The 17,038-nt window shown below is 48.0% G+C and overlaps 1 protein-coding gene across 1 annotated transcript in view; it reads left to right on the top strand.

The window, feature by feature from the left end:
- The first annotated feature begins 358 nt into the window (after positions 1-358).
- The window catches only part of FSD1 (fibronectin type III and SPRY domain containing 1), a 33,737-nt gene continuing 17,057 nt past the window's right edge, over positions 359-17,038 (top strand). Inside the window, exons 1-7 of the mRNA XM_081934252.1 lie at positions 359-550; positions 7,483-7,578; positions 10,087-10,218; positions 11,890-11,991; positions 13,237-13,259; positions 13,864-13,985; positions 16,557-16,766. Coding sequence (XP_081790378.1) covers positions 536-550; positions 7,483-7,578; positions 10,087-10,218; positions 11,890-11,991; positions 13,237-13,259; positions 13,864-13,985; positions 16,557-16,766 — 700 coding nt within the window. The 5' untranslated portion in view covers positions 359-535. The remainder of the gene's footprint in view (positions 551-7,482; positions 7,579-10,086; positions 10,219-11,889; positions 11,992-13,236; positions 13,260-13,863; positions 13,986-16,556; positions 16,767-17,038) is intronic.

The following is a 17,038-nucleotide window of genomic DNA, read 5'->3' as shown; positions in this document are numbered from 1 at the left end:
ATGGTATAGGATTTCCTGCTTGAGCAGGGGGCTGGACTAGAAGACCTCCAAGGTCCCTTCCAGCTCTATTCTAATTCTGATTCAAACCAAGTTTGGGATCCTGACATTGGGTATGTGTTAGCCAGAAAGGAGACAAACCCAGATATATTGTTAAAGCTTTGATTTAAAAAAAAAATGGTTTGGGCTCATCATGCCAATTCCTTTGTTCACCCTTGTGATTCCCCCCCCCCCTACTCTTTCTCTCTCCCCTCCCTAATCTCTCTCTCTCTCTCTCTCTTTTCTCTCCTCTCTCTGCTGGACTACATTTCCCAACATCCCTCTGCAGCTGCGCAGACAACAGCGCTTGTGAGTTCAGCAGCTCCCAACAGCTTTGTTAATTCCAGAGAAGGGAGGGGAGGGGGGGAGGAATTAGTAGACAGGCCTTTTCTTCCTCCTCAAACACCCCGCCCAGGAGCTGCTGGAGGGGGCCTTGGGAATCCTTCCCCCCCCCCTCCACTATCCGGAAGCTCACTTGCTTTCCATACCAGCCCTGAAGATGGAAGAGCAGAAGGTAAGGATGCTTTAAGGCAGGGATGCAGCAGTGGCTGGACCAAAAGGGGTATCGGATGGCAGGGCTAATGGATCCAAGCTGTCCCCATAGGAAGGGAGAGGGAGGTGTCTGTCTGGGCTTGTCTGTCTGTCTGTCTGGGGGCCCCTCCGTCACTGAGCTTTCTGCAGCCAGGGGGGGCTCTGCAGGCTGGTTCTCCACCCATCTCCAGCTCTGCTTTGTCATTGCCGGACTTGTGTTTTTAGAACCGCCGTCCATCCAGCAAAGGAGGGGAGGGTGGGGGAGGAGCATGGGTCTTTTGAGAGGGAGGGGTGCAATGGGAGGTTTAGGGTTAGACCGGGGACCTTCTGCATCCTCCCAAACATTAAATTAAGATGCTAGTCCTCATGGGTTTGAAGAAAGCTTCGGTCGAAAGCAGGATAAGCCAGGCGAGAGGGTGGCATTTTTCTTTGCAGGGGGATTGGATAGGATTGCTGAGGTTCTGGAAGGAAAGGTGGGGTGGGGTCTTAAGTCCCCACACCCCACCCGCAACCACACCTTGGAAGGTTAACCTCGCTGTTTGAGCAGGTTGCAGCAGTGAGGACCCCTCCCGACAGATTTAAAAGAAAAAGGAGAACTCCTTTCATGTAGAAATCCTGTTGAACAGGGTTACAGATGAACAGAGTTGGAAGGGACCTTGTAGGTCATTTAGTCTAAACCCCCCGCCCACCCAAGCAGAAGACCCTACACCATTTCTGACTGATGACAGTCCAGTCTCTTCTTGAAAGCTTCCAACGATGAAGCTCCCACAACTTCCAAAGGCAACTTCTCTTCCATGGGTTGATTGTTCTCCCTGCCAGGAAATTCCTCCTTATTTCCAGGTTGAATCTCTCCTTGATCAGTTTCCATCCATTATTCCTTGTCTGACCTTCAGGTGCTTTGGGAAATAGCTTGACCCCCTCCTCTCTGTGGCAGCTCCTCAAATATTGGAAGACTGCTATCTTGTCTCCCTGGTCCTTCTCTTCATTAGACTAGCCATGCCCAGTTCTTGCAACTGTTCATCGTATATTTTAGCCTCCAGTCCCCTAATGATCTTGATTAATGATCTTGTTTGCTCCGCTCTGCACTTTTTCCAGAGTCTCAACGTCTTTTTTATAGTGTTGTGACCAAAACTGGATGCAGTATTATAGGTGTGGTCAGAGGAAGGGACTTGGTAGGTCATCTAGTCCAACCCTCCCTGCCCAAGTAGGAGACCCTACACTACTTCCATCAGATGGCAGTCCAGTCTCTTCTTGAAAGCTTCCATGGATGAAGCTCCCACAACTTCCGAAGGCAACTTCTGTTCCGTTGGTTGATTGCTCTCACTGTCAGAAAATGTCTCTTTATTTCCAGGTTGAATCTCTCCTTGTTCAGTTTCCATCCATTATTCCTCGTCTGGCCTTCAGGTGCTTTGGGAAATAGCTTGATCCCCTCCTCTCTGTGGCAGCCTCTCAAATATTGGAAAATGTTATCATGTCCCCCCTGGTCCTTCTCTTCACTAGACAAGCCATGCCCAGTTCCTGCAACCGTTCATTGTATGTTTTAGCCTCCAGTCCCCTAATCCTCCTTGTTGCTTTCTCTGCATTTTTTCTAGAGTCTCAACATCTTTTTTATAGTGTGGTGACCAAAACTGGATGCAGTATTCTAGGTGTGGTCTTACTAAGGCTTTATAGAGTGGTATTAGTACCTCCCTTGGTCTTAATTGTATCCCTCTGTTCATGCAACTTAGGATTGTGTTGGCTTTTTTGGCTTCCTCTGCACCCGGCTGGCTCATATTTAACTGGTTGCCCCCTAAGACTCCAAGATCCCTATCTTGGGGTCTTGCGCTCCAAGGAAACTGCTTGAGCCACTACATTTCTAAATGCAAGCGTGGAATTTTAAAATTCTTGCAGGTTTCTGCTCTTAAACCTCATCCAGTAGTCTGAAATAGACTAGAATAACAGAGTTGCAAGGGACCTTGGAGGTCGTCCAGTCCAACCCACTGCCTAGGCAGGAAACCCCACACCACTTCAGACAAATAGTTATCCAATAGTCCAGGTAAGAACCAAACTGGTCTGGGAAGAGTCAGAAAGACAAATTCTTTAGTGAAATAACTGGCTTGTGTTCCCATTTTCCAGCCTTGCTTGAAACCCTGGGAAACGTTTCGGCCAGCCCTGCCTCAGCACGGCATGTTCTTCTTTCCGTTCGTGCTTCGATCAAAACCATGAGGACTAGAATCTTCAATGTTATTTGGGGGGGGGGGATGCAGAGAGTTCTAACTCTGTAGGGGAAGATGCCTTTCTCAAATTCTGCACAATTGGTTGGCATAGATAGTCTTCTGTCAAGTCAGCCCAGAATGCCCATCATTGCCACAGTCTGGGAGTGATGGGAATTGTAGTCTTTTGGAGCTAGGAGGTACCAATTCTTTTCTTTGAAGGTGTTTTCATGAGGGAAAACACTACTGGAACATTTAAAAAAAATCCTTTCCTTCCATTTTCTTCCCTTCCCTCTTCCCTTTCCTCTTCCCTTTCCCTTCCCTTTCCTTCCTTCCTTCTTCCCTTCCCTTCCTTCTTTCCTTCCTTTCCCTTCCCCCTTTCCCTTCCTTCCTTCTTTCCTTCTCTTCCCTATTCCCCTTCCCTTCCCTCTTTCTCTTCCTTCTTTCTTTCCTTCTCTTCCTTCTTCCCCTTCCCTTCCCACTTCCCTTCCCTTCCTTCTTTCCTTCCTTTCCCTTCCCCCTTTCCCTTCCTTCCTTCTTTCCTTCTCTTCCCTATTCCCCTTCCCTTCCCTCTTTCCCTTCCTTCTTTCTTTCCTTCTCTTCCTTCTTCCCCTTGCCTTCCCACTTTCCTTTCCCTTCCTTCCTTCTTTCCTTCTTTTTTCTTCCCTCTTTCCTTTCCTTTCCTTACTTTCCTTTACCTTAGCCAAAACTGATGCTGACTCTGAATTTTGGAAAACCATAGAGCAAGAAAGTGGACACCCAAATTTGGTTGACTAAGTGACCTGGGATAATTATTACCTATCAGTCTGTCCTTCCTCGCAGGGACATTGTGTTAAGGTTAAAAGGCCAAAAAACCCATGCGAGGCAGCTCATCTCTCAGAGGAAATGTGGCATTTGATAGTTTTAAACATTAGAGACACATTCTTGAAATGAGAGAGATTGGCTGTTTTCAATTCCTCAAGTACAAAGTGGCAGGAATATTTTTTTTAAAAGGAGACCCGGTGTTTCAGATGTAAATTCTGCGCAGAGGAGAAGAAAAAGCACTTCTGAACGCTGTCAGAGACATCCTTCCTCAGACTTAAGAATTGTTGATAAGAATGACAAAAAAAGACTGGATTCCTCTGGTTGACAGAGGAATAGAATCAAGATCGCATGAAGTGTTAGCACTGCTGGAGAGAAGCAACCTAGAATTCAGAATAAATTTCCTGGCAGTTAGAATGATTAATCAGTGGAACTACCTGCCTCCAGAAGTTGTGAATGCTCCAACACTTGAAGTTTTTAAGAAGATGGATAACCGTTTGTCTGAAGTGGTGTACGGTATCCTGCCTAGGCAGGGGGTTGGACTAGAAGACCTCAAAGGTCTCTTCCAACTCTGTTATTCTATTCTATTCTATTCTATTCTGTAATTCTATTCTATTCCATAATTCTATTCGGTTCTATTCTGTAATTCTATTCTATTCTATTCTGTAATTCTATTCTATTTCATAATTCTATTCTATTCTGTAATTCTATTCTATTCTGTAATTCTATTCTATTTCATAATTCTATTCTATTCTATTCCATCCCATGCCATCCCATTCCATTCCCTATTCTCTATTTCTCTTCTCTTCCCTTCTTTTTTCTATTCTTTCTTCTCCTCTCCTCTCTTCTCCTCTTCTCTTCCCTTCCCTACCCTTCCTTCCCTTCCTTTTTCTATTTTCTCTCCTCTCCCCTCCTCTTCCCTTCCCTTCCTTTTTCTATTTTCTATTTCTCTTCTGTTCTGTTCTATATTCTCTTCTACATCTATACTTAAACTGCCCGGAGACACTCAGGTGAGATGGGCAAAGCTTTTCTAGGGTGGCAGATCAAAGCGGTAAATGTAGCTCTATCATCTTCCCTGTAGCTTCTTCTGGTTTTGAAAGTTGGGCCTTAAAACAAAAATCAAGACAGGAAGAAATTAGACCCATTTGAGCTGTGGTGCCAAAAAAGCTTCCTGTATATTCCTTGGACAGCAAAGCGGATAAAACCAGGCATGTCCCTGGAAGGCAAAATCAGAAAAGTGCATCTCACTTATTTTGGACACGTCGCATGGGAGAATTCCCCGGGGAAAGCAATTATGTCGGGAAGAGTTAGTGGCAAAAGGAAACCAGGCCATCAAAGGACACATTGGTTGGACACCATCAAAGCTGACCCCACCCAGGGCATAGATCATAGAACGATAGAGTTGGAAGACTTTATTTTACTTTTTTAACTTTTATTTAGATTTTTATACCGCCCCCTCTCCCCAAAGGGACTCGGGGCGGTGTACAGTCGGATAAAAACACATCAATAAATAGAAAATACAAACACAAAAGAGGAGGCAATAAGAAACTGTACATATCGAAGCAAAGTAGTTAAAAAACAATATTTAAATAACCCTAAAAATACCCGATTAAAATATCTGCCAGGAGGTAGAATAAAACTATAAATCTATAAATGGGCCAGGCCGGCTAAACGGAACAGGTGAGTCTTCAGTTTTTGTCGAAAGGAGCGGAAGTCGGTGGTGGTTCTGATATCGGGGGGGAGGTCATTCCAGAGGGTTGGGCCCATCACAGAGAAGGCCCTACTCCTAGGCGCCGCCCGTTGGCATTGCTTAGTAGACGGCACCCGGAGGAGTCCCTCCCTGTGAGAGCGAATCGGTCGCAGGGAAGTGTGTGGTAGGATGCGATCCCGCAAGTACCTAGGTCCTGAGCCATGGAGCGCTTTAAAGATAGTAATTAACACCTTGAAACGCACCCAAAAGACCACAGGCAGCCAGTGCAGCTCGCGCAGGAGCGGTGTTACGTGGGAGTACCTAGTACTCCCCATAATAGCCCGCGCGGCTGCGTTCTGGACTAGCTGCAGTCTTCGAGCGCGTCCCAAGGGAAGCCCCATGTAGAGGGCATTGCAGTAGTCCAGCCGAGACGTCACCAGTGCATGAGTGACCGTGCGTAGGGCATCCCGGTCCAGTAGGGGGCGCAATTGGCGCACCAGGCGAACCTGGTGGAACGCCCCCCTTGCCACGGCTGCCACATGGTCATCCATTGACAGCCGGGCATCTAGGAGGACGCCCAAATTGCGCGCCCGTTCCACAGGGGGCAATTGCTCGCCCCCTATTGTCAGTGATGGAATCAACTGACTGAACCGGGGTGCCGGTAGCCACAGCCACTCAGTCTTGGAGGGGTTGAGCTTGAGTCTGTTGTCCCCCATCCAGACCCCGACGGCTTCCAAACACCGGGTCATCACCTCGACAGCCTCGTTGGGGTGGTCTGGGGTGGAAATGTACAGCTGCGTATCATCAGCGTACAGATGATACTCCACCCCAAAACCACGGATGATCTCCCCCAGCGGCTTCACATATGCATTGAACAGGAGGGGCGAGAGGACCGACCCCTGAGGCACCCCACAAGTGAGTGACCTTAGGGTCGACCTCTGCCCCCCTGCCAACACACATTGCGTCCGGTCAGAGAGGTAGGAGCCGAACCACCGCAGAACGGTGCCTCCAACTCCCATCCCCCCCAGCCGGCGCAATAGGATACCATGGTCGATGGTATCAAGAGCCGCCGAGAGATCTAATAGGACCAGGATAGAGGAACAACCCCTATCTCTGGCCCTCCAGAGATCATCGACCAACGCGACCAAGGCCGTCTCCGTGCTGTGTCCAGGCCGGAAGCCGGACTGGCGTGGGTCTAGATATTCGGATTCCTCAAGGTGTCGTGGAAACTGCTGTGCCACCACATTCTCTACAACCTTCGCCAAAAAGGGAAGGTTGGAGACTGGACGATAATTAGCTAGCTCCGTCGGGTCAAGGGAAGGCCTCTTGAGTAAGGGCCTCACCACCGCCTCTTTCAAGGCAGCAGGTAAGGACCCCTCGCTCAAAGAGGCGTTCACCAAGCCCAGTAGCCAGCCTCGTGTCACTTCCCAGGATGCCAGTACCAAACAGGAGGGACACGGGTCCATTAAACATGTGGTCAGTCGCAGCCGTCCACGCAACCTATCCAAATCCTCGGGGGCAACAGAATCAAACTCCTCCCAGAATGGTCTCACAAGACTCACTGTTGGCGGCTCCTCTGGTCCACTGAAGGGGGCCCATCCACTCCGGATCTGGGCGATTTTGTCCTGCAGATATTCCCCAAACTCCTCTGCTCTGCCCTGTAAAGGGGCTTCCCGCGTCCTCTGTGATAAGAGAGAGCGGGTCACCCGAAACAGGGCGGCAGGGCGGAGGGCGGATTTTCCAAAGCACCTGAAGGCAGAGAAGGAATAAGGGATGGAAAGTGATCCAGGAGAGATTCAACCTAGAAATAAGGAGGAATTTTCTGACAGTGAGCACAATCAACCAATGGAACAGAAGTTGCCTTCAGTAATTGTGAGAGCTTCATCACTGGAGACTTTCAAGAAGAGATTGGACTGCTAACTGTCAGAAACGGTGTATGGTCTCCTGCTTGGCTGGCGGGGTTGGACTAGATGACCTCCAAGGTCCCTTCCAACTCTGTTAATCTGTAAAATTCTCAACCATGGCAATTTGAAGATAGGTGGACTTCAGCTCCCAGAATTCCACAGCCAGCTACACTGGCTGGGGAATTCTGGGAGCTAAAGTCCACCTATCTTCAAGTCGCCATAGCTGAGAAACACTGGTTTAACTTAAGCATCAATTGATCTGTTTGAAGCGAGAATCCCAGATTAATGCCAGACGGTGATTGTTTTTTTCCTTTTTGGGTGGGGACAGGATGACCTGAGGAAGATCGTCACGACCCTCGCGGTGAAGAACGAAGAGATCCAGAATTTCATTTATTTGCTCAAGCAGATGCTTCAAAATGTGGAGGTAACAGGGCTTGGAGCCACTGGGGAAGGCGGAGGTTAACCTTAAAATGGTTTACCCAGGGGTTCCGGATGCAACAAGGCTCACCTGCGGCTGAGGCAGTGAAGGTGCAAAAGAGCCAGGGGAGCTGAGGGCACCGCAGTTGGCTTCGTGGCTCTGTCCAGGCTGCATCAGTCCTTGCGGCATCGGTTGAGGCGCAAAGACCCAGAGGAACCCGAGCCAACCTCTGCCGGCATCGTGGGCTCCTCCAGGTTGCATCGGGGTCCGGCGGTAGCAACAGTTGAGGGGCGAGCACCCCAGAGCAGCTGAGCCAGCCGCCACCAACATTGTAGCTCAGTCTAGCTTGCATTGGTCCCGGGGATGGTGGTGGCCATAGGATGGAGACCCAGCAGAAGCCAATCCGGCTGTTGCCGGCATCGAGGTGCCCTCTGGGTTACATTGGTGGTGGAGGTGATCGTGTAGCAGAGACCCAGGTGGAACTGGGCCAGACAGAGGTGGTACTGCTTGCACTTGGTAGCACCGGGCTTGCCGGTTGTGGCCGGGGATGATCAACGCATATCCCGCTGGGCGCAATCAGGCGAGCCGCCATCTTCTGAGAGTGCAGTGTGGGTGGACAGGCAGTAATTCCTCCCCCTGGCGGCTGAGACCTCCAGCTCGTCCGGCAACTTCTCTGCCGGATGAGCAGGTCTCCTTTGCTGTTCCAGCCCACTGCCAAGCACTATTAGAAGGGGTTTTACTTTCAATTTGGCAGGCCCCATCCTCCCTCGTCCTGTCTTCTCCGGTCCTCCGCCTTCCTTGAGTTTTCCTACTCCCTGGTCGACTAGGGAGCAGTCGGGGCTCAGTACCCCGGACAGCATCCAAGGATCTGGGGAGCTGATAAGTTGTTTTAGGGCACATTCGGGTTAGGGTTCCAAATAGCATCCTCATACAAATGAGAGTCCAAAGCTTGAAATTCCTCAAATTTCAAGGGGGGAGGGCAAGGCTGAGGGAGAGAAGGGGATAGGATAGGGGTGCTTTCCATGGTCCCAGGCTGAGGGAGAGGGGATAGGATATGGGAGGCTTCTGTGGGGCAAGGCTGAGGGAGAGAATGGGATAGGATAGGGCAGGCTTTTGTGGGGCAAGGCTGAGGGGAGAAGGGGGTAGGATAGGGGAGACCTCTCTGGGGCAAGGCTGAGTGAGAGAAGGAGATAGGATAGGGGAGATTTCTCTGGGACAAGGCTGAGGGAGAAAAGGGGATAGGATAGGGGAGCTTTCTATGGGGCCAGGCTGAGGGAGAGAAGGGGGTAGGATAGGGGAGGCTTCTATGGGCAAGGATGAGGGGGAGAAGGGGAGAAGATAGGAGATGCTTCTGTGGGGCAAGTGCTGAGGGAGAGAAGGGGATAGGTTAGGGCAGGCTTTTGTGAGGCAAGGCTGAGGGAGAGAAGGGGAGAGAATAGGAGAGGCTTCTGTGGGGCAAGGCTGAGGGAGAGAGGGATAGGTTAGGGCAGGCTTTTGTGAGGCAAGGCTGAGGGAGAGAAGGGGAGAGAATAGGAGAGGCTTCTATGGGGCAAGGCTGAGGGAGAGAAGGGGGTAGGATAAGGGAGCCTTCTGTGGGGCAAGCCTGAGGGGAGAAGGGGGTAGGATAGGGGAGACCTCTCTGGAGGAAGGCTGAGGGAGAGAAGGAGATAGGATAGGGGAGACCTCTCTGGGGCAAACCTGAGGGGAGAAGGGGATAGGATAGGGGAGCTTTCTGTGGGCAAGCCTGAGGGAGAGAAGGACATAGGATAGGAGAGGTTTCTGTGGGGCAAACCTGAGGGAGAGAAGGGGATAGGATAGGGGAGACTTGTGGGGCAAACCTAAGGGAGAGAAGGGGGTAGGATAGGGGAGCTTTCTGTGAGGCAAGTCTGAGGGAGAGAAGGGGATAGGATAGGGGAGGCTTCTGTGGGGCAAACCTGAGGGGAGAAGAGGGGAGACTAGGGGAGGCTTCTCTGGGGCAAGGCTGAGGGAGAGAAGGGGATAGGATAGGGGAGTCTTCTGTGGGGCAAGGCTGAGGGAGGGAAGGGGAGAGGAGAGGTTGATGGTAATTACTTATTAATTTTCATTAATTAATTCATTAATTTGTTTAGTGTCGATTTATCATGCCCAAACACATAGTGGAGCACGGGTATTCTGCTAGTATAGTCATAATAACATTCCTTTGTCAAACAGTCAAGGACATTTTGCCCTGCACCTGGAGGAGTGTGACTGGGAGGCATCTCCAGTTTTGGATGGTGCCTGATTGGGCCATGTGGCAGACATGTGGGTACTGGGCAGGGACTTGAACTTTCTTTTGGGTGGGGAAAACCTGGAAGCTTTCAGATTCGGGTTTTCCCAGATGTGCCAACATGACATCTCTAATAAAGTGGAACTTTGAGGAAACTCAAGCCTCGGAGTCTTCTTTTTCTGGGGGTGTTACTTGGAACCCTGACACCGTTCTCCAATCCCATCAGGACCAAACTACCTCCACCTTCCTCTTCTGTCTTCTCCCTCCAGAGTAATTCGAATCGGGTTCAAGAAGACCTGGAAGCTGAATTCCAATCCCTGTACGTCCTGCTGGACGAGCTCAAGGAAGGAATGTTGATGAAGATCAAACAAGATCGAGCCAGTCGGACTTACGAGCTGCAGGTAAGCCTGCTCCACGAAAAAGGACAGCTGTGCATTATGGGTTTCAAGATCCATGGCTGAGAAGACCATCAAGAGATCCATATTGGCTTGGGGGGGGGGAACGGAATTCTGGGAGTTGAAGTCCACCTTTCGTAAAGTTGCGAAGGTTGAAAAATGGCATTCGATAGGGTTGGTTGGGCCTCCAATGATGGCTATTTAAGGTAAACTGTGCTTGAACATGGAGGCTCAACTTAGGGCTTTTCCCCAAAGTTTAGAATCTTTGGTGCTGCTGTCCCCGTAGGGGGACACCTGTCTAGTTGCAACCAAGAGACAGCATGAGAGTTATTGCTGTGAGTGGCTTTATTATTATTAATTAATCATCTTCTTAATTCGTCATCTGCTTCCCTTTCAAAATCTATCTGAGCTTTGCAGTCCCTCCCCATCTTGGATGTTGACTCGAACCCGGGTCTCCTAGCTCAGGGGTCGGCAACTTTAAACACTCAAAGAGTCATTTGGACCTGTTTCCCACAGAAAAGAAAACACCGGAAGCCACAAAGGTCCTAACCGGAAGCCCCCATTCAATTCTGGAGCTGACCGGAAGTCCAGTTCCCCCTACCATAGAGTCTCCTCCTAGCGCATCATCCTTTTTCCTCTACCAGTCCTAACTGAAAGCTCTATCAATTGTGGAGCTGACCGGAAAACTCACTCCTTACCATAGAGTCTCCTCCTGGCGTGCTGTGCTTCCCCCACTCCCCAAAGGTCCTCTCAAAATTGTGGTGCCGACCAGCAAGAGGAAGCCACCACCGAGGGATAAAAGAGCCACATGTGGCTCCAGAGCCACAGATGGCTGACTCTTGTCCTAGCCAATCCCTCCCTTTGACCCCGTCCCAAAATCAAAATAATGGAGATTCAGAGCAAGGAAAAAAAAAGTGGGCAAGCCAAACTTCTCTTCACTCACTCTTTCAATTATTATTATTATTATACGATTGTATCACAGCGGCCAGTTGTTTCGCCGGGTTTGGCATTGATTACTAGTCGGGGCCCACCCAGGGGCCTAGGACGTCGTAACGTATTTTCGTAATATACGTGCGGATCGAAGCAGTGCAGCTTTTTGCATTTGACTGATGGTGATTTTGTCAAGTTTTAACTGTTTTAAATGTAATTCCAGTGCTTTTGGAATAGCACCCAGTGTGCCGATTACCACTGGAATTACCACTGCTGGTTTGTGCCATAATTGTTGAATTTCAATTCTTAGGTCCTGGTATTTCGCGTTTTTTTCACGTTGCTTCTCGTCAACCCTGCTATCACCTGGTATTGCGATGTCTATGATTGTAACCTTATTTTTCTCAACCAGTGTGATGTCTGGCGTGTTATGCGCCAGTATTTGGTCCGTTTGTATACGAATATCCCATAGGATCTTAGCCATCTGATTTTCTGTGACTTTTTCAGGCTTATGTTCCCACCAGTTTGTTGTTTTAATATTATAATTTTTGCACAAATTCCAGTGGATCATTTGTGCTACTGAATTGTGCCGCAATTTATAATCAGTCTGCACGATTTTTTTACAGCAGCTGAGTACGTGGTCAACAGTTATTATTATTATTATTGTTATTGTTGTTGTTATTGTTATTATATTTTTACTAACATCCTCTTTTTTTGGAAATGCTCTTTCTGCTCATCTTTTGCACCCAGAACCAGCTGGCAGCATGCACAAAAGCTTTGGAAAGCTCAGAGGAACTGTTAGAAACTGCCAACCAGACCCTGCAAGGGGCTGAGAATCATGACTTCTACCAGGTAAAAATAATTCCCAGCTCTGTGTGTGTGTGAGTGCGTGTGCGTGTGCGTGTGCGTGTGTGTGTGTGGTATTCGTGCACACGTCACTACAGAACAAACTGTGCAACGGAGGCAAAGCCGTTGGTTAAATGGGTGCGAGGGGATTCCACCATGCCTTAATTGTGCGTCCTTCTTAACGGGCATGCTAATGGACAGCTACAACTCCCATGATCGCCCACAAGTTGGAGGCTGTGGATGATGGGTGCTCTCATCCAACCCCTTTTGGAGAACATTGACCCAAATTCCACAATGACCCCCACAGATTTGGATGGATCCCAGCCTATTGCGTGGATTAGATGACCTTTGGAGATGGGCTCATTTATTTATTTATTTTAATCAGTTCTTGCTTACCTCACAGGGATCTTAGGAGGGTTTAAAAAGGAGCCAGATTTGATATTTATGGGAGGGGGGGGAGGTTTACAGGTAGCCCTCGACTTACGACCACCATCGAGACCAGCATTTCTGTCGCTAGGTGAGACCGTTGCTGAATTTCATCCTGTTTTACGACCTTTCCTACCACCGTTGTTAAGCGAATCCTGCCGTTGTTAAGTTAAGAATGCCTTGGTTCAAAGAATCTGTCTTCTCCTTTGGAGTTTGCTTGCCAGAGGTTTACAAAAGGGGATCACGTGACACCCCCCCCCGGGACTTTACGACCGTCATAAATATGAGTCAGTTGCCAAGCTTCCGAATTTTGATCAGGTGACCATGAGGATGCTGCAACGGTCGTAAGTGTGAAAAACAGTCAGGAGTCACTTTTTTTCAGTGGCGTTGTAACTTTGGAGGGTCACTAAATGAGTGGTTGTAAGTTGAGGACTAGCTGCATTATGTTTTTAATTCGCCCTCACCTGCTTCAAGGTGGGGTTTTTTTTTGGAGGATAAAAAGGCCCAGATTCGGATGGATCACAATGTTGGACAATATTGGGGTGTTTTTTATATTTTTAATTCACCATTGGCCTACCTCGCAGGGTTCTTGGGAGGATTAAAAAAAGCATAGGGGAAGCCTGAGGATGGTGAGAATGATTTTCTGCATGCATGCAGTGGATGGCAGCTTAGCATGTTTCCTGGGGGCTTCCTGTCTAGAATGTCCTTAAACGTACGCCATGCTTCTTTAATTCGTCTTTGTGATACTTTCCTTCCTTTTCTTCTTCCTTTTTTCTCTCTCTTCTTCTTCCCTTCTTCCTCCGTCTTCCTTGCGCTGCTTCGAAGGCTGCTAAACAGATCAAGGACAGGTAGGCTACCCCTGGGACACACCTGGCCGCTAAAAGTCAGCTTTTGTCATTGTTATTTTCTCTGGGGTGGGGAAAGGGAGGCATAAAATGTCTTTAAAATGGCTCTGAAATGTCTGGACTTCAATTCCCAGAATTCCCCAGCTGGCTGGGGAATTCTGGGAGTTGAAGTCCAGACATCTTAGAATTGCTAATTTGAGAAACCCTGATTTCTAGTCCAAATTGAAGCTGGCCCTCCTCAAAGTAGGCAAGGCTAAGTGCACTCTACCCGTGCCCCAGCGTCCCCTTGACTTCCCATCGTCTCGACCAGCTGCCAGCCCATCTTCCTACATGTGTGGGTGGTTGCTTGTTGGGGCAAGTCGCTCTTCGCGTGCTCAGAAGTCCTTGGCTTTTGCCCTGGAAGCCAGCAGACAGTGCAGAGTTTACCCTCGGAACTCTGCACATGCTTTGGTTTTTGCAAGGCTGGATGCGGGCGCTGGGTCCTTTGCATGTCGCCTGCTCCGATCCCCCTCGCTGAGCTGTGAAAGACGCATTGTCGGGCCAGGCGGGTGGGGTGGAATTGGATGGCACGCCTTTCGAACTCGCCTCTTCCTTTCCCTCCATATAGTGTGACGATGGCCCCGGCTTTCCGCCTCTCGCTCAAGGCTAAAGTCACCGACAACATGAGCCACTTGATGGTGGATTTTGCCCAGGAGCGCCAAATGCTGCAGACTCTCAAATTTCTGCCAGGTGACTTAGAAAATGTGATTTTACTTATGCAGGGGAAGGTAGATTTTTTTTTCAGCCGAAGACTCCCAAGTCCATGGTTCACAGCCGGGGTGCTGTGAACATACGCTCCAGGCGTATTTTTATTAGATTTTTTTTAAAGCCCTCCTTTATTACTTTATCAGTAATTCACTGCAGTGAATATATCTAGTATTCCTTCCCCCCTTTTATTTTCCCCCTAACAACAACCCTGTGAGGTGGGTTTTGTTGAGAGAGAAAGACTGGCCCAATCACCAAGCTGGCTTTCATGCCTAAGGCGGGACTAGAACTCACCATCTCCTGGTGATTGGCTCCAAGTCACCAGCCAGCTTTCATGCCTAAAATGGGACTAGAACTCACTGTCTTCTGGTGATTGGCCAAAAGTTATCCAACCAGTTCTTATACTAAAGGCAGAACTAGAACTCACCGTCTCCTGGTGATTGGCCCAAAGCAGTCACCAGCCAACTTTTATGCATAAAATGGGACTAGAATTCACAATCCCCTGGTGATTGGCCCAAAGTCACCCAGCCAGTTTTCAGGTCTAAGGCAGGACTAGAACTCACCATCTCCTGGTGATTGGCTCTAAGTCACCAGCCAGCTTTCATGCCTAAAGTGGGACTAGAACTCACTGTCTTCTGGTGATTGGCCAAAAGTCACCCAACCAGCTCTCATACTAAAGGCAGAACTAGAACTCACCGTCTCCTGGTGATTGGCCCAAAGCAGTCACCAGCCAACTTTTATGCATAAAATGGGACTAGAATTCACAATCCCCTGGTGATTGGCCCAAAGTCACCCAGCCAGTTTTCAGGTCTAAGGCAGGACTAGAACTCACCATCTCCTGGTGATTGGCTCTAAGTCACCAGCCAGCTTTCATGCCTAAAGTGGGACTAGAACTCACTGTCTTCTGGTGATTGGCCAAAAGTCACCCAACCAGCTCTCATACTAAAGGCAGAACTAGAACTCACCATCTCCTGGTGATTGACCCAAAGCAGTCACCAGCCAACTTTTATGAATAAAATGGGACTAGAATTCACAACCCCTGGTCATTGGCCCAAAGTCACCCAGCCAGTTTTCACGTCTAAGGCAGGACTAGAACTCACCGTCTCCTGGTGATTGGCCCAAAGCAGTCACCAGCCAACTTTTATGCATAAAATTGGACTAGAATTCACAATCCCCTGGTCATTGGCCCAAAGTCACCCAGCCAGTTTCAGGCGTAAGGCGAGTTTACAACTCACTAGCTCACTGGTTACTAGTCTGCTGCCTTAACCACTACCTCAAACTGGTTTGCAGGTAGTCCTCAACTTACAACCAGCATTGGAACCCCCCAAAAATGTTATTAAGCAGTACAGTCATTAAGTGAAAGTAAAAACATTAGCTTATGTTAAAAGCTAAAACTCAGTTATAAAAGTAATTTATTAGAAAACAGACAACTAATTTGCTCTGTAATATATATTTAAAGTTCGTCTTGGTAAGGATTTAAAGCAGCTTTTTTTAAACTCGGCAACTTTAAGATGGTTGAACTTCAACTCCCCAACTCCCCTAACCAGTATCTGTGGACTTCAACTCCCAGAATTCCCTAGGCAGCATGGTGGCTGGTTAGGGAATTCTGGGAGTTGAAGTCCACACATCTTAAAGGAGTCAAGTTTGAAAAACACTGCTTTAAAGGTATCCAGATATTAACTGATGGCCAAATATGGCCTTTTCAGGCTCGTGCCTCGGTGTGCACATTTTTCAATGAGACAAACCGAGACAGGAAGATCATTTTATTACAACTGATCATTCAAAGAAGGAACCCTGATCTTTAGCTTGTATCCCCTTTTATAGTTAACATAACAAAGAAATCTGAAAGAGTAAAGTTGATTGGACAGGATAATAGCATACATGTTTATTAAAATGAGGGCTGAAGGGGAATAAATTATCTCACAAGAGGTAAGCCAGATCCCAATTTTTACTAAAAAACTTTTCTTATCAGGAACTAATCTCCAGCTGTTTATCAGTTGAGGAATGTTAAAAGCTCATAAATCTTGAACATCACTTGAAAAGAAAGAATATAAATCAGAGTAAAATACAAACTAACTATGTTAATTAACAAATAACAAAACCCATGTTATTTGCCCCTCATAATCAACTTCTTCCAAAACTGGGAGAAATTAATTAAAATTGAATTGAATTCCCCCAAAAGCTTGAAATATAATTTTCCCATTATGGTCTTTAATAATTTTTAAACTAATTAGCACATGTTTATTGATACCATGGGGACAGTTAGTAATTTTAAAAATCCTCATTGCCTCTAACCTTGAGTGACTGATGTAGAACTTGAAGAGGTAATTGAATCCCCTAAGGAAAGGGGGCTAGTCCCTGGTGAGGCCGAAATGAGACTCCTGATTGTGAATCCTTTCTTTTATCTCCCTGATTTGAAACAGTATAGGGTTTCCTGCCTAGGCAGGGGTTGGACTAGAAGACCTCCAAGGTCCCTTCCAACTCTACTATTGTATTGTATTGTATTGTATTGTATTGTATTGTATTGTATTGTATTGTTGTATTATTGTATTGTAGTTCCCAGCGCACCTGAGATAGACGTGGCGGAATCCTTGGTGGCCGACAATTGCGTAACCCTTGTATGGAAAATGCCGGAAGAAGATAGCAAGATCGACCATTACGTGATGGAATATCGAAAGACCAACTTTGAAGGGCCTCCTCGGGTCAAGGAGGACCATCCCTGGATGGTGATCGAAGGGATCAGGCAAACCGAGTATACGCTGTCCGGTAGGCAAGCTGGTTGGGACTCAAGAGCTGGGTTCAAATTTATCTACCGGGGGTGGGGTCGGGTCAAACAGTGGATCTCTTATGGGAGTGGGTGACTATCTTGCCCACTAGATTTGGAATTCGCATCTTGTCTGAGGATGCTAAAAAGGTCTGGAACAAACCATGATGATGTGAAGCTCATTAAGATGACATTTTGCACAAACCACAATGATATCAATCAATCAGAATAGAGATGGAAGGGACCTTGAAGGCCTTCTAGTCCAACCCCCTGC

This window comes from Natrix helvetica, assembly GCF_964273705.1.
Source record: "Natrix helvetica genome assembly, chromosome: 1".
NCBI lineage: Eukaryota > Metazoa > Chordata > Lepidosauria > Squamata > Natricidae > Natrix > Natrix helvetica.
This window is presented reverse-complemented; position numbering and strand designations above follow the sequence as displayed.